A 26,927-nucleotide genomic window follows, 5' to 3' on the forward strand; every position below is an offset into this window, starting at 1 on the left:
ATCCTAACACATTGTTGTAAAAGCTCCGCACTACTAGTTAGCTTCAAAGACAACCCACTGGCTTGGCTAGAATCATGTTTACACAGTAGTAAACAAATAATCATCTTAACAGGGGCAGTTGTAACAATAAACTCAGAATAGGGAAATGTGAAATACAGAGTCCCTCAGGACTCGATCCTTATACGATTGATTTTCTTGATCTATATTAATAACCTACCAATTACAATTAATAACTGAACAAAAATAATTATGTTTACTAATAACAGAAATATTCTGATCAAAGGGCCCAACTCCACAATGAAGCATACAGTACAGATATAGTAGCCAAAAAATTTCTTGGTAGGGAGGACACAGCATGTTATCTTGTATGGAGATTCATCGACAGATATAGAAGTAACATCAGACATTCACTTCGGATGTTTGCTGGGACCTTAGCTGTTCATGTTGTATATTACTGGTCTGACATAATAATAGTAACCTCAAACTTTTCACATATGATGTGATTATCTATAAGTAGGCCTATTGTCAAAAAAGAAGCTGCACAAATATTGTCAGAGTTTGATAAGATTTTGAAGTGGTGCAAAGACTGGACACCTGCTTTAAATGTTCAGAAATGTATAAGTGAGTACTTCGTAAAAAGTAAAACCTTGGTATCCTTTGACGACTCATACAAAAATCTGGGTGTAGCAAATTCTATGAATATGAAATGAAACATTCACATAAGCTAAGTCATAGGTAAAGTTGCTGGCAGCTTGTGTTTCCATGTCCACATCTGGGTAGGCACTCGGCAATGGAGGCAGTAAAGAAGACAGTGACAGCAGCAGCGACAGGGGCTGCAGAGATGGAGGCAACCCGACACTGACTACACCACGCTGCAGCCATGTTACCCAGAACAAAGACAGTGGCAGAGCTGGATGAGGTGGGGACTGCATTTTGGGGACCAGCACAGATAGCAGAGGCAGCCATGGGGATGCAGTGCTCTCCGGTACACTATTGATCGTGCATGTATGGAGCTGTTTGTAGTGTTGTGACACCAAGCTATCAGAGGTGTGCACAATGCAGAGGCAGCAGCCTGAGCAGTGATGGATGACCACTGGTATCTGTTTGGAGCACTGGCCAAACTCCTAGGCCTGTGGTGCGGGCACTGGCAGGTGGCTGGGCATTGACCAGGAGAGATGAATCAGTGTATGGGGCTGATGGCCACGAAGTAGCTCCACCAACTGGAGTGAGCCTATATGAACTCAAGAACCTATTGAAGGCTTCCTTTGGATAAGACTGAGTGATGTATTTTTTCATCTAGATTCTGAATGTGCCACTCCACATCTCCACTGAATTGGGAACAAAAGGTAGGGATCGTAATATGCTGGATGCCACTCTTTTTGCAGAAATCTTCGAAACCTTGAGACACAAATTGTCTGTCACAAGGACATATGGTCATGACAACCACTGAAATTCGAGAACTGGTAATGGGAAGACCATCCATGGTGTTTTGGGCTTCAAAGTCTAAACAAAACACAGCAGTTCATCCTGATCAAATGCAGGTGTGTGTCTGTGACCAAAACAAGATCTTGGCCTGCTTGGTAGGTAAGTAAGGAAGGTACCAAGTGTAATTTTGATCTTAATAGGGTAAGAGGCAGGTGACTAGTGTAAAGGAACGTCTTTACATAAGAGAGCATGAAGTGGATGGGCCAATGTCGCTGCATCAAGAAGAAATTCTTGGCAGTATGCAATCTCACCAGGAAAGGTCTGCAACTCTTTGACATTGGTTTTGGATGTGGCAAAGCTGTAATTGCATTGACATGCTGGCATAAAGGCTTGATGCCACAAGATCTCAAAACTGAGATAGACAATAGTTGGCTGAAAAAATTGTGATTTGTCCAAGTTAAAATTCAAACTGGCAGCCTTCAGCCCATTGAAGAAAGCAAATATTCATGTGTTGAGGAACCTGAGACTACAGCATCATCCACCCCAAAACAGAAATCACAAATTGCTCTAAAAATCATTGGGAAATGGTGGGGGTACTAGCCATGCTGAATGTCAGGCACTGGTATTAATGTATCCTGAAGTGGGTATTAACCATGAGGATGCATTTGGAAACATCATCTAGAGGCATTTGTAAATAGGCTTCTGACAAGTGTGTTTTGAAAAAATATTGGCCTCCAGAAAGCTGTGCTAAGATTTCATCTGGATGAGGTGAGCAATAGATATCAATATAGATTGTGAATTTACAAACATTTTAAAATAACACAGAGCTGAAGGTTACCATTAGGTTTTTTGATAATTAATATTGGAAAGGAGTAGAACATTGACTAGAGGGGACGGGTGAGATAATGCCCAAAGATATAAGTTGATCTAGTTCAATTTGACTTGCTCCCATAAAGCTACTGGGACTGGATGGGCACAAAAAAAACAGGGCACACTATCGGTTTCATTGTGATGTGAGGCTTGAAATTGGCAGCACACCATGAACCTCACGAAGACAGGGATGAATATTCTGAGCAGAATGTGTCCAGTTGTTGCTACTTGATCCAATACCTGATGCCCTTCATCAGAAATGGAGAACCCAAATGTTTTAAAGATGTTTAACCCAAACAATTATCAGATTTCATTGTACACTACTAGATAGGTTAAAGGCTGAACAAGTACTTTGTGCACTATGGAATTAGAAAACTGTCACAATAAGGTCATTTGTTTGCTGTAACCCACCAACTGATGAGAGACAGGGGTAATGCTAGTGATCCAAACTCCATATAGGCTTGAGAACTTAAAAGTCATTGCCGCACCGTGTCCACTTGCATTTTCAACACCTAGCCATCATATGTGCTTCAATATAGAGTTTGTTTGGGGTACCATCGCTTGGGAAACATCGTTCCTGTCTGCTGAAGGATGCTGAGAGTTGCACACAGACACAATATGACGCCTTTTTTTTTTTTAACAATGGTAGCATATTTACATTGAAAAAAAACAAACAATAAGGACACAATGGAAGAGGAGCATGTGGCTGCCGTTGTGATGCTGACTGTTACTGGCGCTGCTGCTTAGCACGGTGCTGCTGCATGTGACATGGAGGCTGCTGTTATGCGGTCATGATGTCATCTCCCCCCCCCCCTCTCCCCCCTCCCTCCCCAGTGAGCTAACTGATAGTGGCCAAGGAGGAGGATGGCGGCTGCTTCGCACCATGCTTCTTTCTGATTTCCTGCTGTCCTAGATACTTCAAAGGCTGAGCAATTTTAAGAACACCAGTGAGAGAGGACTTTTATGTTGTAAAGCATTTTCACAAACTTCCCTATCTGGGACCAGGTGTATTAGAGCTTCACAAACCATTGGATTAGGATATGAGTCCTGGTGGGCTTCAGAACAAACTGGCAATGATGGCTAAGCCCATGAAGTTCCACTGTCCAAGCTCTGTATGATTGTTGCAGCCACTTTGGCAAAAGTAGAATGCAATGCGAGCAGCAATAACATGGATATATTTGCAATGATAGTTAGAGAGCAACTGACACTATTCATCAAAAGAGAGGCTGGTAGGTCCCTGAACAGGAGCTAGCTGACACAAAAGATGATAAACACAAGGAAAAATCCACACTAAGAATTAAGCCTTAGACAAGTTGGGGCCAGCAGCTCCAAAAGCATTAAAATGTTGCCAAAGGTGTTTTTTATATGTGTCCCAGTCTTCCACAGAATTATGATGCAGAAGGAAATAGGGGGTGTTGCATCAATGTTGGTGGAACCTGGCACATCAGTGAGGCTGCCACATTGCTTAGTGCCATGGTGAGAGCCTGCTGCTGGTTGGTGATAGCTCACTGTTGTTCAACAAGAGACTGAAGTTTTTTGGATTTGAGGTCCACCAGTTATGCGAAGCACCATTTTTGCATAACTGGCGGACCTCAAATCCAATAAATTTTAACTGCAAACATGGCCAATACAAGGAGCTGCAAATCAAAAAGATGGATAAGAGACTGAAGAATTTCTTCTACTAACATTTTGGGCAATATAGAGTCAAAGAAATGAAAAATGCAGAATAGGACACCGCATGCATTGCCAAGTATGTTGTAATGTTGTACAGACACAATATCAGAAGCAACACCAACCGAGTTTTATTCTACGTTTGTTTGCATGGCCATCTGCCACAGCAGCTGTTAACATCTTTTATTATAGGTTATCTGTCCTGAGCTGACTGCAATCTAATTAAAAAGGATCACACCAGATGTGTTTCCTTTTATTTACAAAGCATCTTCTGTGATATTGGTGTTTCTTTACATAATCTGCTCCATCCTTTCTTGCTAGCAGTGGTTGGTGTCGACAGGCTTCATTTCACATCTGCACTTGGCAGTTTTTGCCATTTTGCATTGTTTCCTAAGCTGCGCTATTTACAATTGAGTTCCCTAACTGTTTTTCATCACTGCCACCACAGAAGATGCTTGTAAATAAAAGCGAAACACATCTGGTGTAATTCTTTTTAATTGGATTACAGTCAGCTCAAGACAGATAATGTATAATAACAGAAGTTTTATTCTGTTCCCACATGAAGAGATCCACAAAAACACTGAATGAGGTATAGAACAATACAAACTATAATTACTATAGAACATATCAATATACAGTCTCAACCCACCAGGTTAGCCGAGAGCGCTAATGCGCTGCTTCCCGGACTCGAGTAGGCGTGCCAGCACCGGATTGAATCCACCCAGTGGATTAACTAGACAGTCGGTGTGCCGGCCAGCCTGGATGTGGTTTTTAAGCAGTTTTCCACATCCCCCTAGGTGAATACCAGGCTGGTCCTCACGTCCTGCCTCAGTTACACGACTCGCAGACATCTGAACACTTTCGCACTATTCCATGGATTACACTAGTCGCAGACGGTTGGGGTACACTAATTCCATCCTGGGGGTACGGGGTGGTGGCAGGAAGGGCGTCCGGCCACCTCTTCCACTAACATTGCCACATCTGATTAACCATGCTGACCCTGCATATCCACGGGAAAAAGGCGGAAGCAATAGAAAGAAAAGATATGAATATACAGTCTCGTATGTGAGTGTACAATGAGTAAGAAACATAAATTAGGCCAAAGGCCTGATGCACTGGGCTTATCTCAAGCAGTTGTGCAGCACAGCACTTGCTACACCATCTGTCCAGGCTGTGAGGTGACCTCTCTAGGGTGGCCATGGAGATACTTGTAGTGCATGCTGTTTGATTACATGCACTCACAATTTTGGGTTACAACAGTGCTCAGATTATTGCAGTGCAACAGTCCTCAGTTTATTGCAACATATAATAAACACTTGGGGGAAGTAGATAGGATGTATAAAAACATTGGTATGTACAGAATAAATATTTGAAACATAAAATGGTACTGAGCTTTACTTTCTTCTGTGCATAATGCCTGGCAGACGAAAAAAGGAATAGGAATTAGGACAACTCAGATTATTTTCTGGAGAGAAATTGTGCAAGTTTACCTAAAGAAATATATGAATCCTGTAAAAGGAGCTGGCAGGCCTTCCACAAGTCCTATATGCAGATACAAATCATGTGCTGCAAATGATATAAGATACAATTGAATAAAACACTACATCAAGAAAACTGAGAAAGGTGTCTAGGTTTGTACTGCAAATAGGTCATCAGCAGTTCATACAAAATGTGGGAAATGTGACGTAGGCTTCAGACCGCAGAGATCAATTAAAACTGCCACTTTCAATCTGATAAACCATGTCTTAAATGCAGTGGACAACCACAGAAATATCTCAGGTTTATTATTGGACCTAACAAAAGCTTTTGATGTGATTGATCATTCTATACTCCTGAGGAAGCTCGAATGGTATGGTGTAAGAGGTGTGCCAAATCAGTGGATCAAATCATATTCGGAATATCGTTCTCAGGTAACTGAAATTAAGTACACAGAAGGAAATGAACTCCAGTTACACGTTTCAGAACCATGTGGACTAACTCATGGTGTTCCACAGGGCTCCATTTTAGGTCCCTTTCTTTTTTTGGTCTACATTAATGATTTCCCATCACACGTTAGGGATTCTGTACCAATACTGTTTGCAGATGACACCAGTCTATTGATTGAAGGGAATAATGAAGAAAATCTTACTGCATCTGCAAAAGATATTACAAAAGGAGTGTCTGAATGGTTTACCAGAAACAGGCTAATAGTTAATCCCCAAAAAACTGTACTAATGAATTTCCACACTGATCAAAATAAAAATCCGGCACAACCTGTAATATGTATAGATAACCAAAACATTAGTTCTGTCAATGAAACTAAATTTCTTGGGATTCATATCCAGGAAAATCTTAAATGGAACACTCATATCACAGCCCTAAATTCAAAACTAGCAAAAATGAGCTATGTGGTAAGAATTCTCTGCAACAGTACTAGTGCAGAAACAGTTAGGGCTGTATACTTTGCTCATGTACATTCAATACTGAAGTACGGTATCATTTTCTGGGGAAATGTACATCAGGCCATAACAGTTTTCAGGAAACAAAAGGCAATTATAAGAATAATGAAACAAGTGAGCAGCAGAAAATCATGCAAACCTTTCTTTAAAGATCTAAAGATCCTACCCCTTCCCTGCATTTATATACTGGAAATAGTCACGCATGTCAAAAAAAGCATACTGAGAAAAGAAAACCTTTTTCCTCAAAACAAAAGTGTCCATGATTACAGTACCAGGTCAGACAGTGACATACATGTCAATCATTGTAACACCACATTATGCCAAAAAGGTGTATATCATGCAGGAACAAAACTTTACAACAGATTACCAAGACATATAAAATCTCTTACTGAACTACAAAGCTTTAAAAAGTCTGTGACATCCTACTTTCTGAAAAACTGCTACTATTTGGTCTCACAGTATCTTATGCAAGAAAAAATGTAATTTGTATCTTTAATTGTAGAAATAAGTTATAAATATACAGTATTTCAAAAATTTGTAATTATTAACTGCATAGATCCAATTTGTCATAAAAATTTATAAAATTTATGTTCGATATTTGAAAATCCAATAGCCAAAAAATGTTTTCTGTCCAATACCTTTAATTGTAGAAATAAGTTATAAATATACAGTATTTCAAATATTTGTAATTATTAACTGTATAGATCCAATTTGTCATAAAAATTTATAAAATTTATGTTTGATATTTGAAAATCCAATAGCCAAAAAATGTTTTCTGTCCAATATCCTGTGTACAATATATGTACTTAAAAAGAGATTTATATGGACAAATAAATAAATAAATAGAATGTTTTGAAGTACTTGTACCACGAATGTCAGTAAATCAAATGACTGAATTAATTTTGGTTTCTTGTTATTTGTGTTTCTTGTTATATATTTGGTTATAAGTAGTATTTTGTTCAAATTTGGCCTTATTTATATTAAAAACTGCTTAATAACAATATATGTAATTGAATTTCAGTGTCTCAGAAATTTAAAATATGCATCCAAGTACCCAGCGTGTCCTTATGGACACATTATTTTGCAAACATGCTAGGACAGAGATAGATCAGAAGGCCAAATAATGGCTTTTACACATTAGTTACTTGTATAAGAAATCAATAAATCGAAAATAAAGTAAAACATCCAATTTTGAAAAAATGGTGCAGTTAAGGAGGTAGCCTCCTTTGAATGCATGAAAAATATGTGATTTCCATTATTTTTTTCAGTTAAAATAAAATGATATACGTAGTTTTGTTCCTTAAACTTTTGTCTATAATAAATCATTTTTGTGTCAACATTGGATGCTCCCTGTAACTGCTGCACCAGGTGGAAAGACCCCTTGCAAGTGGAACGTTGGTCACCAGCAGGAATTTCCAAAGCCCTCCTATTGGATGTATGACATAATAATGTATATTTCCTATCAGAGTATATTGGGTAATTGAAAAATAGGAAGTTATAACAAAATGGTGATGCGTTGAAACAAAAGTTATTTTCTTCACCCACAAAATCGAGGGAAAAATGTGCACCGAAAACAGACTTTTGAAGATCATCCAAAACGGCTTTGTAAGCTCATACACAATTCAATTGAGAACACTGGCATTAAAATTCAATCAAAATTGTATATATCATACTAAAGTTATGTTTCCCAACAATCTGAAAAATACAAGTTTGAGAAAAATGTGTTTAAAGTTTTGGGTTACATTTTTTATAGAAGTTAATCGTATGTTTAGCAATCCTTACAGATCCAAAAGATGGTTCTCTTCTGTATTCTTAGTGGCTATGATGGTCCTGTGAGACTCTTTAGCAGCAACTAGTCATCCACTGCTCTGCACGCTGGATATGCTTTTCGTCTGTTTTTGTGCAGAAGTTGTGACAAACTGGTCCAATCTGAAGTAAGAGCCATTCCATAATTTCCATAATGCATGTTATGCCATCATTGAAATTACATACTGCCACTCTGTCTGCAGTGTCATCTGAAAAGCCCTAATAAGTGATGCAGTGAAAAGCAGATGTAGGAAAATTTGATGGTGCAGCTGTGGCAATCCTGAAAGCTTGAATCCATGGCATGTGTTTCATCTAAATCTGCGTGTATACTCTGCAATCCACTGTGAAGTGCATGACAGAGGGTGCTTAACATTGTATCATATATTTAGGTTTCTTCCCATTCCATTTGCATATGGAGTGAAGGAGTTGGTATGCATCAGCATTATTGTGCAGCACTGGAAAGAATGTATCATTGACAATAAGTGTATGCATATTCAAATGTTTCAAGACTTTTTCTTGTACTGGGTTTAGGAATAGCCACAAGGATCTAATTTAGCTGTTCTGTTCCACTCTTTAGACTCTTTTCATTATTACAAACCTAAGACAAAATATAGCTGACACAGAATGTTTCCTTTAGAGTGTTGACAAAGCTTGTATAAAATCGTTTGTTGACAGACTGTATCATTAAACAAAATGACTTAGGCTGCTAAGCACCATACTTGTTTGAATTAGCCCAGCTAGCACTCAAGCTTATTTCAAGGTGGATATTGAGTTTAGGTTCAGTTGAAAATTCAAGATTGAAAAATCAACCTGTTACACAGCTTGTTTCAAGGTGGGTATTGAGTTTAGGTTCAGTTGAAAATTCAAGATTGAAAAATCAACCTGTTACACAGTTTACACCAAGCTGTAAAAATTTAGCTTGAATTAAAATAATTTTCCCAAGCTTGAAATTAACTGTAATTTCCCTGGAAGGCTGTACAGCAGATGCGCGCGCAGCATAGCTTTCATGGACGTCCACGGGAAGCACCACAAGCGTTTGTTTATAAGCCGTGACGTAAGGGTGTTGTTGTGTGTGACGTCATGACGGCGCGGAGTTTGGTTTGAGTGTGGCTGTCTCCGGTTCTGTTTTATCTTATTTTATTTACTTTTCTGAGCCTTGCTATGTTTACGGCCATTTTACCTTTGTGACGCGCGTTAATGGTTGTGGTTTGTTGACAAGTTTGTTTTATACTAGAAAACAGTTCGGTACGTTAATGTTACAAATGTTAAATATTACGTAACGTAAAGTTACGTTTACGGCCATTTTACCTTTCTGACACGCGTTAATGGTTGTGGTTTGTTGACAAGTTTGTTTTATATTAGAAAACAGTTCGGTACGTTAATGTTACAAATGTTAAATATTACGTAACATAATTAATTAGGTTCAATAAATTCAGATTAATATTTATATAGCTTAAAACAAGCTGTAAATACCAGGCTGTATTCCACGTGTGTAGATACTGCTGGAGCCAAGCTTGATAAGTCAAGCTTGAAATATAGCTTGAACTCTGCCAACTTTGATGTTTGTTTCAAGCTTGAATCCAGCTAACAGGCCTGAATATTCCAGCATTGATCAAGCTTATATACTTGAACTATACAGCTGGAAACAAGTTTGAAACCGGCTTACTGTGCTATCTGGGAGATATCGACAAAGTCTTTTTCTTTCACAGAATCATTATTTTGAGATAGTTCTTTTAAACTAATAAATTAGAAGCAAAATTTTATTGATACAAAAACTGAATGGGCCATTTTTTGTATCCAAAAGGAATTAGAAAAAGGAAATCTCATTCTTATTTAATAGTTCACAAAACTGAGTCTTAAGTTGAGAAAGAAATATTAGATACAAGGTAAATAAGGTGTGAAAAGAACAATAAAACTATATTAAGCTTAAACATTGTAGGTAATAGGTACTTAGTGAAATAAAAACTACAGAAGCAATGAAGTTAGTAGGTGAGGAAAGAAATCGATACTTTACCGTATGGAAAATTTTTGCCAGAAGAAGGGTCAAGTTTGGCACACACATTTGTGAGTAACTAGTAATATTGAATGTGGCCTTGGAAGAAGTACTTAGACAAAGTTTATAATATGTAAAACTTATGACTGAGGAAATATGAAGAATATATCGAACAATCACACTCCATTAAAAAAAAAAAAAAAAAAAAAAAAAAAAAAAAAAAAAAAAAAAAAAAAAAAAAAAAAAAAAAATGCATATTATTTTAACAGAAAGTGCCACACTAACTGGGGGTGCCATAGACTATTGCAGTCAAACAAATGAAAAATGAATGTATATGTTTCATTTATAAAAAGGAAAATTCACAAGCTATAAAAATACAAAGACACTGACCACCTGGCCAGTCAGAGATTAAATTCCAGTATTTGTGTTAGATACATTTATTTTTAAATGCATCTATCAGTAGCACTGGGAGTAATGGCCAGCCAATATGTCTCCCTGTTATTTTAATGTATAGGATTAGAGTACGTTAAAAAAAAAAACGCAGTAAGAAATACGATCGGCATGATTTCCCGACTAATGCACTAAAGGAACAAGAATTAAATACAGTTTCTACCTGACTGATCCATTTTAATATATGTTACTTTCTGCACTGTTGGCTTATTCAGCATGTATAGACACTTGTGAGTTTATTCTTCACATTTATCCAGCCATTTCTAAATGAGGATAACAATATTCCTTACTACAATATACAGAAGAGTTAACATCTCATATTACTGATGTACATTTTGTTGTTACAGGACATCCAAAAGAATATGAGGAAGTTACGGGTGACATCACATGAGACATCCTTATCATCCAACAAGAAGAAGGGCATTTTCTCCCTGTAAGTTTCCTACTGCTTTTGATTTTTTTTTTTTTTTTTGAAAAATGTACCAAAATACAGTGTTATAAATAAAGAACATAGAAGAAACGTCAAACATGAATCTTGACAGACATATAATGCAGAAATGAACTGAAGATCACAGTATTACATTACACTAAAAAATATACACATCATTTTGGTTATATCCTTAAGTATTCCAACATATACTGAACTGCATGGCAAGAGAGATGAAGATGTAAAAAGGTAGTGGATTACAGATCCTTTTTGATAGAAAATGTTCATGCTCATATACTGATGTAGAGGCTGTTATTCTTTGGAGTCACTATATGAGAATTGAAAGGAAAGGAACCTGCTACATATTTTATGGTTGTTTGCGTAGTGTAGGCTAGTTATAAAAGTTGAAAAGTGTGTCAAGGGAAAATGCTAAAAAATAGGATAACTCAAACTGTAACATGCTAAATGCAATGGACAAAGCCCAAAAGGACACAAAGGAAACATTAAAAAAACTATTTAACACAAAAGCATACAATCAGCTGATTTTTTATATAAAAAACGAGGGAACAGCTTCATGTAACAGTACAACATCACAAAGACATATGACAATATTGTATGTCTAGACACAAATGCAACATTTTATGATGCTGTTAATAGTGTAATTCATAGAGAATGAATCCCACTTAGCTTACAATACTGCTATTAGTCTAGTAAGGCTTGGGGAAGGACAACTGTGAGCTGCCTATCAATAATACCACACACATTCTTTATTAGATTAAGGCCAGACATCGAGCTGACCACTCAGCACACTGGATTGTTCATCATCATCATCATCATCATTTAAGACTGATTATGCCTTTCAGCGTTCAGTCTGGAGCATAGCCCCCTTATAAAATTCCTCCATGATCCCCTATTCAGTGCTAACATTGGTGCCTCTTCTGATATTAAACCTATTACTTCAAAATCATTCTTAACCGAATCCAGGTACCTTCTCCTTGGTCTGCCCTGACTCCTCCTACCTTCTATTGTTGAACCCATGAGTCTCTTGGGTAACCTTGCTTCTCCCATGTGTGTAACATGACCCCACCATCTAAGCCTGTTCACCCTGACTGCTACATCTATAGAGTTCATTCGCAGTTTTTCTTTGATTTCCTCATTGTGGACACCCTCCTGCCACTGTTCCCATCTAATAGTACCTGCAATCATCCTAGCTACTTTCATATCCGTAATCTCAACCTTGTTGATAAGGTAACCTGAATCCACCCAGCTTTCGCTCCCATACAACAAAGTTGGTCGAAATATTGAACGGTGCGCAGATAACTTAGTCTTGGTACTGACTTCCTTCTTGCAGAAGAGAGTAGATCGTAGCTGAGCACTCACTGCATTAGCTTTGCTACACCTCACTTCCAGTTCTTTCACTATGTTGCCATCCTGCGAGAATATGCATCCTAAGTATTTGAAACCGTCGACCTGTTCTAACTATGTTCCTCCTATTTGGCACTCAGTTCATTTATATTTCTTTCCCACTGACATTACTTTCGTTTTGGAGATGCTAATCTTCATACCATAGTCCTTACATTTCTTTTCTAGCTCTGAAATATTACTTTGCAAACTTTCAATTGAATCTGCCATCACAACTAAGTCATCCGCATATGCAAGACTGCTTATTTTGTGTTCACATATCTTAATCTCACCCAGCCAGTCTATTGTTTTCAACATATGATCCATAAATAATATGAACAACAGTGGAGACAGGTTGCAGCCTTGTCTTACCCCTGAAACTACTCTGAACCATGAACTGAATTTACCGTCAACTCTAACTGCTGCCTGACTATCCATGTAAAGCCCTTTAATTGCTTGCAAAAGTTTGCCTCCTATTCCATAATCTCATAGAACAGACAATAACTTCCTCCTAGGAACCCGGTCATATGCCTTTTCTAGATCTATAAAGCATAGATACAATTCCCTGTTCCACTCATAACACTTCTCCATTATTTGCCGTAAGCTGAAGATCTGGTCCTGACAACCTCTAAGAGGCCTAAACCCACACTGAGTTTCATCCAATTGGTCCTCAACTAATACTCGCACTTTCCTTTCAACAATACCTGAGAAGATTTTACCCACAACGCTGATTAAAGAGATACCTCTGTAGTTGTTACAATCTTTTCTGTTTCCATGTTTAAAGATTGGTGTGATTACTGCTTTTGTCCAGTCTGATGGAACCTGTCCCGACTCCCAGGCCATTTCAATTATCCTGTGTAGCCATTTAAGACATGAAATTCCACTGTATTTGATGAGTTCCGCCTTAATTTCATCCACCCCAGCTGCTTTATTGCACTGCAATCTATTGACCATTTTCTCCACTTCCTCAAATGTGATGCTATTTTTATCATCATTCCTATCCTATTCTACCTCGAAATCTGAAACATTACTGATCGTATTTTCATCTACATTAAGCAACTCTTCAAAATATTCCCTCCATCTGCCCAAGGCATCCACAGGATTAACCAGCAGTTTTCCTGACCTGTCCAAAATACTTGTCATTTCCTTCTTACCTCCCTTTCGAAGACTGCTAATTACACTCCAGAATGGTTTTCCAGCAGCTTGACCCATAGTCTCCAACCTGTTTCCATAGTCTTCCCAAGATTTCTTCTTGGATGCTGCGATTATCTGTTTGGCTTTGTTTCTTTCTTCAACATAACTTTCTCTGTCTACCTGAGTTCTAGTATGTAGCCATTTTTGATACGCCTTCTTTTTCCTTTTACAGGCTGCCTTACTGTGTCATTCCACCAAGCTGTTTGCTTCATCCTACTTTTACGCATTACTGTTACAAGACATTCTTTAGCCACTTCTAGTACTGTGTCCCTGTACCTTGTCCATTCCTTTTCCAATGACTGTAATTGACTACATTCAACTAACTGGTACCTTTCTGAGATCGCTGTTATGTACTTGTGCCTGATTTCCTTATCCTGAAGTTTCTCCACTCTTATCCTCCTACATATGGACCTGACCTTCTGCACTTTCGCCCTCACAATCCCAATTTCACTGCAGATTAAATAATGATCAGTGTCATCAAAGAATCCCCTGAATACACGTGTGTCCCTCACAGCCTTCCTGATTTCCTGATCTGTTATTATATAGTCAATGACAGATCTGGTTCCCCTGCCTTCCCAAGTATACCGGTGAATGTTCTTATGTTTAAAAAAGGAGTTTGTGATTACTAAGCCCATACTGGCACAGAAATCCAAGAGTTGTTTCCCGTTCCTGTTGGCCTCCATATCCTCTCCAAATTTACCCATAACCTTTTCATACTCTTCTGTTCGATTTCCAATCCTGGCGTTAAAATCACCCATGAGCAGGACACTGTCCTTGTCCTTTACTCTAACAACTACATCACTGAGTGCCTCATAAAAATTATCCATCTTATCTTGATCTGTCCCTTCACAATGCGAATATACTGACACAATCCTAATTTTCTTGCTAGACACTGTCAAATCTATCCACATCAGTCGTTCATTTACATACCTTATTGCAACTATGCTGGGTTCCATTTCTTTCCTGATGTAAAGCCCTACACCCCATTGTGCTATTCCTGCTTTGACTCCTGACAGGTAGATCTTGTATTCTCCCACTTCCTCTTCTTTCTCACCCCTTACCCGAATGTCACTAACAGCTAAAACGTCCAGCCCCATCTTACTTGCAGCCTCTGCCAGCTCTACCTTCTTCCCAGAGTAGCCCCCATTGATATTAATAGCTCCCCATCTCATTACCATTTGTTTGCCAAGTCGTATATTAGGAGTCCCTGGTTTGTCAGTTAGAGGTGGGACTCCGTCACCTCCAAAGGTCCGAGGCATTTTGCTCTGATTGTTGCCAGCATCATATTTAAAGTACCAGGGAAGCAGGTTGCTAGCCTTACTTGCCCCGAGTCCCATTGGGTTTTACCCCTAACGGTTGAGGGACTAACCGGTGGATTTGGTAGTCTTTGCCATATGAGCACAAAGGTGACCACGACTCAGAATATGTCAGAGATGCCCAGCCTTATTCCAAAGTAACTGGTATCCCGACTGTCGGGACCACTTACTTGGCCACTCATACGTTGCCCATAGTTCATGAACTAGGACATGACTACAGGAACCCACACCATGAACCACACTGGATTGTTTGCCACCAAAAATATTTATATGTGTGATGAGCACTGTGTGGTCAGCTGATGTCATATTATATGATGCAATCATCATCTGTTACACCAATATATAAGGACATACTTGAGTATAAACTGCATCATCTGTGTAATACTATGATGTTAAAACTTTATGCAGAAGGTCATTAACTTTTTGTGTTCACTTAAATTACAGCACCCCATACACAGATTAGGTCTTCTGAAATAATTATTCTTTTCAAAGATGTTTGATTTATAGTAATGCACTCCAGCTTCTTGGCAGATCGAAATATCTCTGTTGCCACTTAGGCAGGTAAATTGGTAGGTAAATTGGAATTCATCCATTAAGGATGACATTTATGATGAGAAAAAATCCTCAGACACACCACTAAACAGCAGAAGGCACTGAGATAAAACCCATGTGCTTGTCCATCAACAACCAGTTCATCAGTGTATGCAATGATGACAACATAGTCATCTGCCAAAATATTATACCCACTGTGCAATGATATCCAGGTGTGCACCTGAGAACTATTCTCTCACTGACATTTCTGATAAGAGGTGGACAGTATACATGTTGCTCCCAGCTTTGTGTATCTCCCACCTTAATGAATCTGCTGTTCACAGCACTCTGTATTATCACCTTCCCTATGACTGCTGCAAAGGCAGGCTACAGTTGAAATAGGTTTATAGTCCTATTCCCTAGAGTGCATAGTACTATATGTCAGTTTTTAATCTTTGCAACAATTTTTTTCTCAGTCATTAATTCAACACTATTGAATTTGCAGTTAGTAATAAGTATTTAGTCATATTTTGGAACTAAATTTTGTTTCGCTTCTTACTTACACATGTTTAGTTTGATTGTTTTGTGCATCTACAGTTTGTGATAACAGAAATAACTACAGCAATTACTTTGTACTCCTACACTCGTACTCTCTGCTGGAAGTATCACTTTGCCACGAAGAAAAATGATCCTAATCCTACCCCTAATGATCCAACTCCCCAAGACACTATCCAAATTGAACCCTGCCTGGAACAGTTCCATCCTCCGTCACAGCGGGACCCACCTCCTCTTCCTCAAAATCACCCTCTCCAAACCTTCCAGGAATTTCTGACTTCCAGCCTTGCCTCTCAATCCTTCTTAAAAAACCTTAAACCTGCTCCCAACATCACCACTGCTGAAGCCCAGGCTATCCGTGATCTGAAGGCTGACCGGTCCATCGTCATTCTTCCGGCGGACAAGGGTTCCACGACCGTGGTACTTGATCGTCGGGAGTATGTGGCTGAGGGACTGCGTCAGCTTTCAGACAACACCACATACAAAGTTTGCCAAGGTAATCCCATTCCTGATGTCCAGGCAGAGCTTCAAGGAATCCTCAGAACCTTAGGCCCCCTACAAAACCTTTCACCTGACTCCATCAACCTCCTGACCCCACCGATACCCCGCACCCCTACCTTCTACCTTCTTCCTAAAATTCACAAACCCAATCATCCCGGCCGCCCCATTGTAGCTGGTTACCAAGCCCCCACGGAACGTATCTCTGCCTACGTAGATCAACACCTTCAACCCATTACATGCAGTCTCCCATCCTTCATCAAAGACACCAACCACTTTCTCGAACGCCTGGAATCCTTACCCAATCCGTTATCCCCAGAAACCATCCTTGTAACCATTGATGCCACTTCCTTATACACAAATATCCCGCACGTCCAGGGCCTCGCTGCGATGGAGCACTTCCTTTCACGCCGATCACCTGCCACCCTACCTAAAACCTCTTTCCTCATTACCTTAGCCAGCTTCATCCTGACCCACAACTTCTTCACTTTTGAAAACCAGACATACCAACAATTAAAGGGAACAGCCATGGGTACCAGGATGGCCCCCTCGTACGCCAACCTATTCATGGGTCGCTTAGAGGAAGCCTTCTTGGTTACCCAGGCCTGCCAACCCAAAGTTTGGTACAGATTTATTGATGACATCTTCATGATCTGGACTCACAGTGAAGAAGAACTCCAGAATTTCCTCTCCAACCTCAACTCCTTTGGTTCCATCAGATTCACCTGGTCCTACTCCAAATCCCATGCCACTTTCCTTGATGTTGACCTTCACCTGTCCAATGGCCAGCTTCACACATCCGTCCACATCAAACCCACCAACAAGCAACAGTACCTCCATTACGACAGCTGCCACCCATTCCACATCAAACGGTCCCTTCCCTACAGCCTAGGTCTTCGTGGCAAACGAATCTGCTCCAGTCCGGAATCCCTGAAGCATTACACCAACAACCTGACAACAGCTTTCGCATCCCGCAACTACCCTCCCGACCTGGTACAGAAGCAGACATATTTTGTCTTGTGTCTGTATATGTGTGGATGGATATGTGTGTGTTGTTTTTAGGTATATATATATATATATATATAAAAGAAAGATGGTGAGACTTACCAAACAAAAGCGCTGGCAGGTCGATAGACACACAAACAAACACAAACATACACACAAAATTCTAGCTTTCGCAACCAACGGTTGCCTCGTCAGGAAAGAGGGAAGGAGAGGGAAAGACAAAAGGATTTGGGTTTTAATGGAGAGGGTAAGGAGTCATTCCAATCCCAGGAGCGGAAAGACTTAACTTAGGGGGAAAAAAGGACAGGTATACACTCACACACACACACACATCCATTCACACATATACAGACACAAGCAGACATATTTAAAGACAAAGAGTTTGGGCAGAGATGTCAGTCGAAGCAGAAGTGCAGAAGCAAAGATGTTGTTGAATGACAGGTGAGGTATGAGTGGCAGCAACTTGAAATTAGCAGAGATTGAGGCCTGGTGGATAACTGGAAGAGAGGATATATTGAAGAGCAAGTTCCCATCTCCGGAGTTCAGATAGGTTGGTGTTAGTGGGAAGTATCCAGATAACCCGGACGGTGTAACACTGCGCCAAGATGTGCTGGCCGTGCACCAAGGCATGTTTAGCCACAGGGTGATCCTCATTACCAACAAACACTGTCTGCCTGTGTCCATTCATGCGAATGGACAGTTTGTTGCTGGTCATTACCACATAGAATGCATCACAGTGTAGGCAGGTCAGTTGGTAGATCACGTGGGTGCTTTCACACGTGGCTCTGCCTTTGATTGTGTACACCTTCCGGGTTACAGGACTGGAGTAGGTGATGGTGGGAGGGTGCATGGGACAGGTTTTACACCGGGGGCAGTTACAAGGGTAGGAGCCAGAGGGTAGGGAAGGTGGTTTGGGAATTTCATAGGGATGAACTAAGAGGTTACGAAGGTTAGGTGGATGGCGGAAAGACACTCTTGGTGGAGTGGGGAGGATTTCATGAGGATGGATCTCATTTCAGGGCAGGATTTGAGGAAGTCGTATCCCTGCTGGAGAGCCACATTCAGAATCTGATCCAGTCCCGGAAAGTATCCTGTCACAAGTGGGGCACTTTTGTGGTTCTTCTGTGGGAGGTTCTGGGTTTGAGAGGATGAGGAAGTGGCTCTGGTTATTTGCTTCTGTACCAGGTCAGGAGGGTAGTTGCGGGATGCGAAAGCTGTTGTCAGGTTCTTGGTGTAATGCTTCAGGGATTCCGGACTGGAGCAGATTCGTTTGCCACGAAGACCTAGGCTGTAGGGAAGGGACCGTTTGATGTGGAATGGGTGGCAGCTGTCGTAATGGAGGTACTGTTGGAAAGGATGTGGGTTTTAAGGGAGAGGGTAACGAGTAATTTGAATCCCGGGAGCGGAAAGACTTACCTTAGGGGGAAAAAGGACAGGTATACACTCGCACACACACCCGTATCCAGTCGCACATACACAGACACAAGCAGACATTTGTAAAGGTAAAGAGTTTGGAAACTATATATATATAGCTTTACATACATATTTTTTACCACAAATTAGATTTTTCTTAAAAAAAAAAGTCAAAGCTATTTGATCCTGTGTTGCAGTCATGAGGATTCCACTTACTGATTCTAGCCTTTTTTAATGTTTTGAAGTTTAATGTTTATATCTTCCAACTGAGCATTTTTAATTACCTTTGTTTTCAAGTGTAGTAATATTCTTCATGTTTATGAACAGATTATTTTCTCCAAAATATTTATTAGTAGTTTTAATCTGCAATCATATTAACAGTACTCACTTGCTTAACTTGATCGACAGCTTCCTACTACTGTTGTCTCATCCCCATACAATATCACCTTTCCATTTGCCTCATTCAGCACATCATTTAGGTACAGTATCAAAAGTAGAACTTCTTACACTGAACTTTGTGATACACCATGTATCACCAACTTGAAATCAGAATAGATAGTTTCTACCTAGTCACAATTTTTATCCTGTATTGCTCTGCCAGCTTCTTGTAGTAAATTATTTTATGATACTTGTGAGGTTACTGCTGAACTGTGACAATAACTTACCAACAATTGGGACTGCCTCACTGGCAGTGTTATGATGGTTATGAGGATGATGATGGGAAACATATATGAAATAGCAATACAATTGATGTAAAATATTTCTGTTAAGCTCTCAGTTAATTGACCATTTATTCTCTGTAACCCAATAGAATAGCAATAGATGTGCTATTAATAACATTTTTGCACTACCCATTGGCCACTGATGAGAATGTCTAATGTTCTTTCATGCTAAGGATATGATGTGAATTCATACAGTGAGGTGTCAGTACAAGCTTCAGCCCATCTCAGTGCAACATTAGATGTGTGCAGGACTGCAACTCTTGATGTAGAAAGATTTGTGGGGCACCATGACATGATGCTTGACACAGCTGGATTTGTGACATTTATTTTCTTAAGTGAGTAGTGAAGTCTGTTTCATTTGAGATATCCATTGTGATTGCAAGTGGGTTGATGAATTTATCAGATAGCCACAGAACTTTGTCATATACTAACTCAGCTGGTGAAGAGTCCAGGTCAAATGTGCAAATTATATGTGGGCTGAGTAAGACTAATGGTAACACAGATGTCTGTTTTGACTCATGGCACATTAATGCAACTTTTAATGACCAGTGCCAACATTCCACCATACCATTACTTGCATGGTGGTAGCTTGTTCTTTTGTGGTGCACCACACCACAAAATTTGCTCAATTGGCAAATAGTTTGGACTTGAACTGACAGCCTTGGTCTGCTGTAATGTGAAGTGGGTGAGGCAGTGGCAGTGGCTCAGCTGAAATGTTGTCCATGGGGATGGCCTCTAGCTGTTGAGTACATGGTCGGTTGCTGTCAAAAGATATCATTGTCCATCTGAAAGGGGTAATGGTCCTACCACATCAACCTGAACATGTGCAAACTGTGCTGTCTAGTCTTGAAAATCTCCCACTGGGGCGTGGATAAGGTGAGAAACCTTGTTGTGCTGACATTGTGGACATGTGCAAGCCCAGGTTCAATAATATTTTTCTCTCCCTGGCCATACAAAATGACCTTTTATTATTTTAATTGATGCCCTGACACTTGGGTAATGTAAGTTCTGTTTGCTTTCAAAAGTATGCTTTCAAGATGCAGAAGATATGAACAGGTGAGTTCTACTGTTAAAATACTTGCACTATAATTAGGCATTCATACCTAGGATGTTGGTAAGTCTCAGTTGAACTCTGGGCACAGTGTCTTAAAAATCCCCATAGCTCCTGGTCAGATTCTTGTGCTTTGGCTAGATGCATGAATTCTACCATATCTATGATACTGCCAGTAGGTGATACTGTGCTAAAAAGTCAGTCCCAATGATTGGCTCCATCACATCTGCCACAGTAAAATTCCACGTAAACTGATACTGTAGTCCCAGATCTAGTTACCTATGTTGGATTCCATAATTCGTGATGGATGAGTTGTTAGCAACAGAAAGAAGTAACCAGGTTGGCAGTCGACACTTGTGTAGCAGTGAACAGAGTTCACAGCAAAATACATAGATCAGAACCAGTGTCCCCTAAAAAATTTCATCCTGGGTTGTGGTCCGATATGAAGAGGTGCAGAGATGGCAGTGGAGAATGGGATGCACCTGTTTCAGAGTGTCATTTTTTGATTGAGGAAAGAGCACAGCGAAATGTGTTTGTGTGCATAGTCTCCAGACTTTTGATGATATCAGCAAGTATCTGGCTGGCTGGTGTCTTCTGCTGCTGAGATATAATGTTTGTGAGCTGTAATGGACTTTACCTGTGCTGCCAGGTGACTGCTCTGTGATGTGCATAACGGTGTATCTAGCACCACGCACATCTTGACTTTGCTTTGTAAATGGTGGAGATAATGGAATGGTTTTCTGTCTCCAATGTCCTCCTGCATCAGTACCTGTCTCACTCATTCTGCTTGCAAAGCTAGTACTGTACAAATTAACTCAACCTTGAGTGTTGAATATGTTTCAATTTGTGTAGGTAAGGTTGTTATGTCTTGCATCTATGTTGTGTAATGATGGCCACCAGAACAAATTGGGTGGAGCTGTAGTCTCTCTAATGCAAAGAAAACTTGCCTCTACCTGCATGAATGATTTTAATGCTGGGTTATGCGGCCAAAACGGTGCTGCCACACTGCAAGTCTGGCTACTGTGAGTGCACCTGCCATCTTGCCATTTCCTGTTTCTCAAAAATTCAGCATAATGCTTCTGTATTGTTGAACTTATTTCCTCTAGCTGAATCATGTTGAGATCACCAATTTCAGAGTCAGTTGCTTGACTTATGAACTTAATAAGTATGCTTAGTTCTAATACAGCGAGGACAGATGTGAAACATAATGCATTATCTTGAGAGATTGTTTTATTCAGAAAAAAATCATGCCTGTTGATATGTAGAACAGTTAGAACAATTCACACAGAAGTGACTGCATAACTAGTTAATATTTACCCATATATTGTAAAGCCTGTTTGATAACAAAGTGAGAATTACAACTCAGAAATTAATAGTCACAGAACTTAGCACTGTAACAAGTGCTGATTACAGTGCTTCTGGTGGACAGTGCATGAACCATGTTGACAGCTTGTCAAGCAAATCAGCTATTCACTTGAAATTCCTGCAATCTGCTCTGTGTTACAACAGACTCAATTCAAGCAATATGATGTCTTTTCTTTTTTTTATGAAGAATGATTGTTAATTGTTAATTATGTCTTTTATTTGTTGATCAGTAGTTAAAACTACTATGTTTTGATTTGTGCTTTCTTAAGATAGGTTAGTGTCACCCCAGAATGAATATAGAATTCTTGATTCCATTTCAGAGAGATGGACACACATAGGAGATATGTAGTGTATGCAAAGTAAGGTACCTCTGTGTGTGTGTGTGTGTGTGTGTGTGTGTGTGTGTGTGTGAGCGTGTGAGAAACTGTAGATGTAGCATTTTGTGCTCTCAAAGTTTATACTTACTATGTATTTTGTAGTTTCATTTGGAAATCACTAAAGCATTCATTCAATTTTCTCACTGATTTTCTTTCAGATCTTTCCTCTCACCAAAAGATGAACAAGAGCAGTATAAACCAGTAAGCTACCATCAGTTGGTAAGCGAAGGTGCCAGAAAATTTTTTTATACAATAATTGTGTTTGATTAATTCATCTGTTCATTCACACATTGTGCCAAAGTCCATACTGAATGCATCTCAGCCATAGCTGATCAGCACCACCATGTCATGCAGGGCCTCCCATTCTACATTAAAGACCTAACCATTTCTGTAATATTTCAAATCCATTCCCAAAAAAAATGGCTCTGAGCACTATGGGACTTAACTACTGAGGTCATCAGTGCCCTAGAACTTAGAACTACTTAAACCTAACTAACCTAAGGACATCACACACATCCATGCCCGAGGCAGGATTCGAACCTGCGACCACAGTGGTCACACGGTTCCAAACTGAAGCGCTTAGAACCGCATGGCCACACCGGCCGGCAAATCCATTCCCATCTCTCTCCTCTTGAAACCACCCTTGTCACAACCTATACTGGTATACACATGGTCTCTGAGCTGTAGAACATTGCCTCTACCACTCACACTTGTAAACGTCCCGAAAACTTCATTTATTATCACTCCCCTCACTTCATTTGTATCAATAACTACTTCACATTAAGAACCAGTCCCACTTATGCCAGTCTTCCTCAGAGTGCAGAATGTGGGTCCCCAGGCTTAGTACAGATGTATTAATGAGATCTTTATCATCTGGACAAACAGTGAAGGAGACTTCTCCTACTTCTTGCTGCAGCTAAACTACTCACAACTGAAACTCATGTGTTTCTTTTTCAGATCCAGACCCACCTGACTTGATGTTGACAAGCTCCTCACTGAAGCTCAAATTCAAACCTTAACACATATGAAACCATCCAGTGAGCATCATTACCTCCACTTTGACAGCTTTCACCTCTTCAACATCAACATCTCTTGGAAACTGAGGCAAATGTATGTGATGCACCATCAGATCCCTTGAAGCATATGCCAACAAGCCTTCCCCAGCTTGCCTTCTCACAACTGCCGAACAGTTTTTGTTCTCAGATAAATTCCTGGGCAGTGTCGTCCACTCACCCTCTGACAAATATAGCTTCCATTTCAAAAAACTAAGAAGCAGCCCACTACTTACCCAGTATCACCTAGCCTCAACTGTTTCAATAAATAACACTACCATGGCTGTGACTTTCAAAAATCGAACTCTGAAATGAGATTATCTCTCCATGATATCCTTCATAAGCGACCTCCATCACTTCCTCCTTTTTATAATCTTTGTAAAGGCCTTATCAAACAATATACATTACCAGACTGTCATTGCTCTGCCAAGGTTTCTACCACTGCATTGTTCCAATTGTAAAACCTGCCCCATGTGGCCACCTGCTAACACTTACTCAAGTTACACCACTCATAAAATTTACATCAAAGGCCAAGCAATATATGGAACCACAAATGTTAGTTCACTGCACAACTTTTTATTGAGGAATGATTACCACTAATCTGCTGAAACGATAAATGAACAGATGAGAACTGTCCACTTTGGCTATACTCAGCACCCATTTGTTGAAATGTTCTACAGTATGAGAGCTTAGTGCACAACCCAGGTCATTTAGATTCACCCATTTGGTATGTGTTTCCCTTAACTTCTAAGGCAGGAACTTCCTCTCTGACTTATCATTACATCCTGCTGCCATTCAAGACTTAAAGCCTCCCTTAACATACTCCCTTCTTACATTCCCTGTTACTTCTGTTTTTTTTGTGAATTTGCTCAAATATTTTACTCTTTTATCTACATGTCTGCACCCCCTTCCCCTCTCACTTTCTGTCTGTCTGTCTCTGTCTCTCTCTGATGTTTCACCACCTCCAGTTCTGCTTTTCTCCTTCTTCTTAACTGCACTAGTAATTTCACTTTTTTCATTTATCTTCATTGCAATTTATCTATATGTGGCCTAGATATATATTCATTCCAATCTTCTATTAGTCCATCTCCTCATTTCTTGTCACTCTGTCTATCTCCACCATCCCCTCTCTCCGCCCATCTCCTCCATCCACCTCTCTGCCCTTCTCCTCCTGTCCTTCTCTCTGTCTATCCTCTCCTCCCTTCTGTTTCTGTTAATTTGCTCCTCCCCATCTGTCAATCTGCTCCTCCCCCCTCTGTCCATCTCCTCCCCTCTCTGTCCATCTCCTCCTCCTTTTCTCTCTGTCCATCTCCTCCTCCCTGTTCTCTTTGTCCATCTCCTCCTCCCCGTTCTCTTTGTCTCGATCTTCAGCTCCTCCCATTTCCTTTCTGTGGCTATTTCCTCCTCTCTCCTCTTTCTGATCATCTCCTTTCTCCACCCTTTCTCTGTACATTTCCTCCTTTCCCTCTGTCCCTTCATCTCCCCCTCCCCCATCTCTCTACCTATCTCTTCTTTCCCTATCTCTATCTATCTCCTCTTCCTCCTATCTGTCCCTATCACCTCCTGCCACCTTGCTGTCTGTCCATCTCCTTATCCTCCCTTCTCTTTCCACATTATCATAGTTACCCCAATAGGAAATTGGTGCTTCTTACCCCAGTATCTCTTTCCATATTGTAACTAATATGTGTACCAAGTTTGATTGGAATCATTCCAGAGGTTTAGGATGAGCTTTTTACCCATGAATTTGCCCATATATGCACATGAGAAATGTATTTTTCTGTCATTGTTATTCATTTTATTTCATATCTTATGTTGGACCAAATAATCAAGAATGTATAATCTTCTGTTATGGTTTTTACTGTTGTTGTTATCATTCTTCTTCTTCTCATTCTTTTTCCTGCGGTCTTCAGTCCAAAGTCTGGTTTGATACAGCTCCCCATGCTAGTTTATCCTGTACAAGTCTCTTCATCTCTCTATAACTACTGGAGCATACATATTTTTTACCCTCTGTATCCTACACTTCTTTCCATTATCAGATTAACCATTCCTTCTTAACGCATTAGGTTACCTGTCTACTTATCCCTTCTTTCAGTCAGATTTTGTTATAAAGCTCTTTTCTCTCCAGTTTGATGCAGTATTTCTGAATTAGTTACTCATTTACTCATATAACCTTTTAGTATTTGTAAATGAAGTATTTGTTAAACAGAAGTGAGCAGTTGTAATTTTGTTTAAAACCGATAATGACATGTTTTGCAGATGTCTTTTTGGAGGACTTGGAACTCTTACACCTTCAAGTTCATTTACCACTTAACAATTTTTGTAGCTGTTAATAAAGATCAGTTCAACTGTTCTGTGATTTGCACAATCACAAACAAGACAAGAATAATTTTCATGTAGACATTTCATCCTTGTCGAGTGTTCAAACTGGAGCTGTATAGAGTACTCTGGTGTAAAGGCATTCAATGACCTCCTATCTAACATAAAAGCAAGAAGATTCAAAATAGAATTAAATACATATCTCAGGAGATACTACAAATTATCAGATCCTCTAGATTAAGGGATAGAAAGCTCCTGTGTAATACATGTCAAGAAGCAGTATTCATTGTAAAGCTGTATGAAAAATGGTAATGTATTGAAAAAATGTCTCTTTCTTATATTGTCACAAGTCTTCAAGAAAAAATAATAGGTACACAGTATATTCCTCTTGAACAGCTACCAGTATCTATCATTCACTTGCCATAAATTCCTCTGATAATAGGGTAGTGGAAAGCACACAGGACAAAAGAGTAAGACACACTGTGATTTTATCAATCTGTCTACCTGAAATATATTTTCTGTGTTCCATTTGTTTCTTAATATGACTTTGTAAGTCTGCACAGTCTGCAATAAAACGTTTTAGCAATAATAATAGAGGAGCATATCCTCAAGAGTAGTGTTTGTTTATTTTTTTTTCAGTTTCGATATGCAACATGTGCAGAGAAGTTCCTTGTGTTCCTTGGTATCACATTTGGAATCATTGCAGCTATGGGATTACCAGCTTTTATTGTACTTTATGGTGAATACACTTCTTTGCTAGTAGACCGTGCAATGTCAAATACCACTATAACCCAGGCAGTCATGCTCAGCTGGTTTGGTGGTGGAAGATTAATGTAAGTTTAAACCAATAATTATTTAATCATATTCCATAGACACAACAAAACATTCTTGCATGTGTCTGACACTGATCAATGTTGAGTACATTACTCTGATTTTGATATCCAAGAGAAATCTTATTACTTTCAGGATGAGAAATTCCAGAAGTGTCAATATACATATTTAAAAGTGAGGAAACTCCTACTAGCTTTCAGAACTATTCATTTCTTCCTCA

At 39.6% G+C, this 26,927-nt stretch overlaps 1 protein-coding gene across 3 annotated transcripts in view; it reads left to right on the top strand.

The window, feature by feature from the left end:
- Window positions 1-26,927, top strand: part of LOC126094500 (multidrug resistance protein homolog 49-like) — a 365,113-nt gene that overhangs the window by 145,332 nt on the left and 192,854 nt on the right. For all 3 annotated transcript variants that reach the window (XM_049908909.1, XM_049908910.1, XM_049908912.1), the window contains exons 2-4: window positions 11,001-11,086; window positions 22,667-22,727; window positions 26,516-26,709. In XM_049908909.1, the coding sequence (XP_049764866.1) occupies window positions 11,001-11,086; window positions 22,667-22,727; window positions 26,516-26,709 (341 nt within the window). The remainder of the gene's footprint in view (window positions 1-11,000; window positions 11,087-22,666; window positions 22,728-26,515; window positions 26,710-26,927) is intronic.

The sequence above is a fragment of the Schistocerca cancellata genome, chromosome 8 (assembly GCF_023864275.1).
Source record: "Schistocerca cancellata isolate TAMUIC-IGC-003103 chromosome 8, iqSchCanc2.1, whole genome shotgun sequence".
Classification (NCBI taxonomy): domain Eukaryota; kingdom Metazoa; phylum Arthropoda; class Insecta; order Orthoptera; family Acrididae; genus Schistocerca; species Schistocerca cancellata.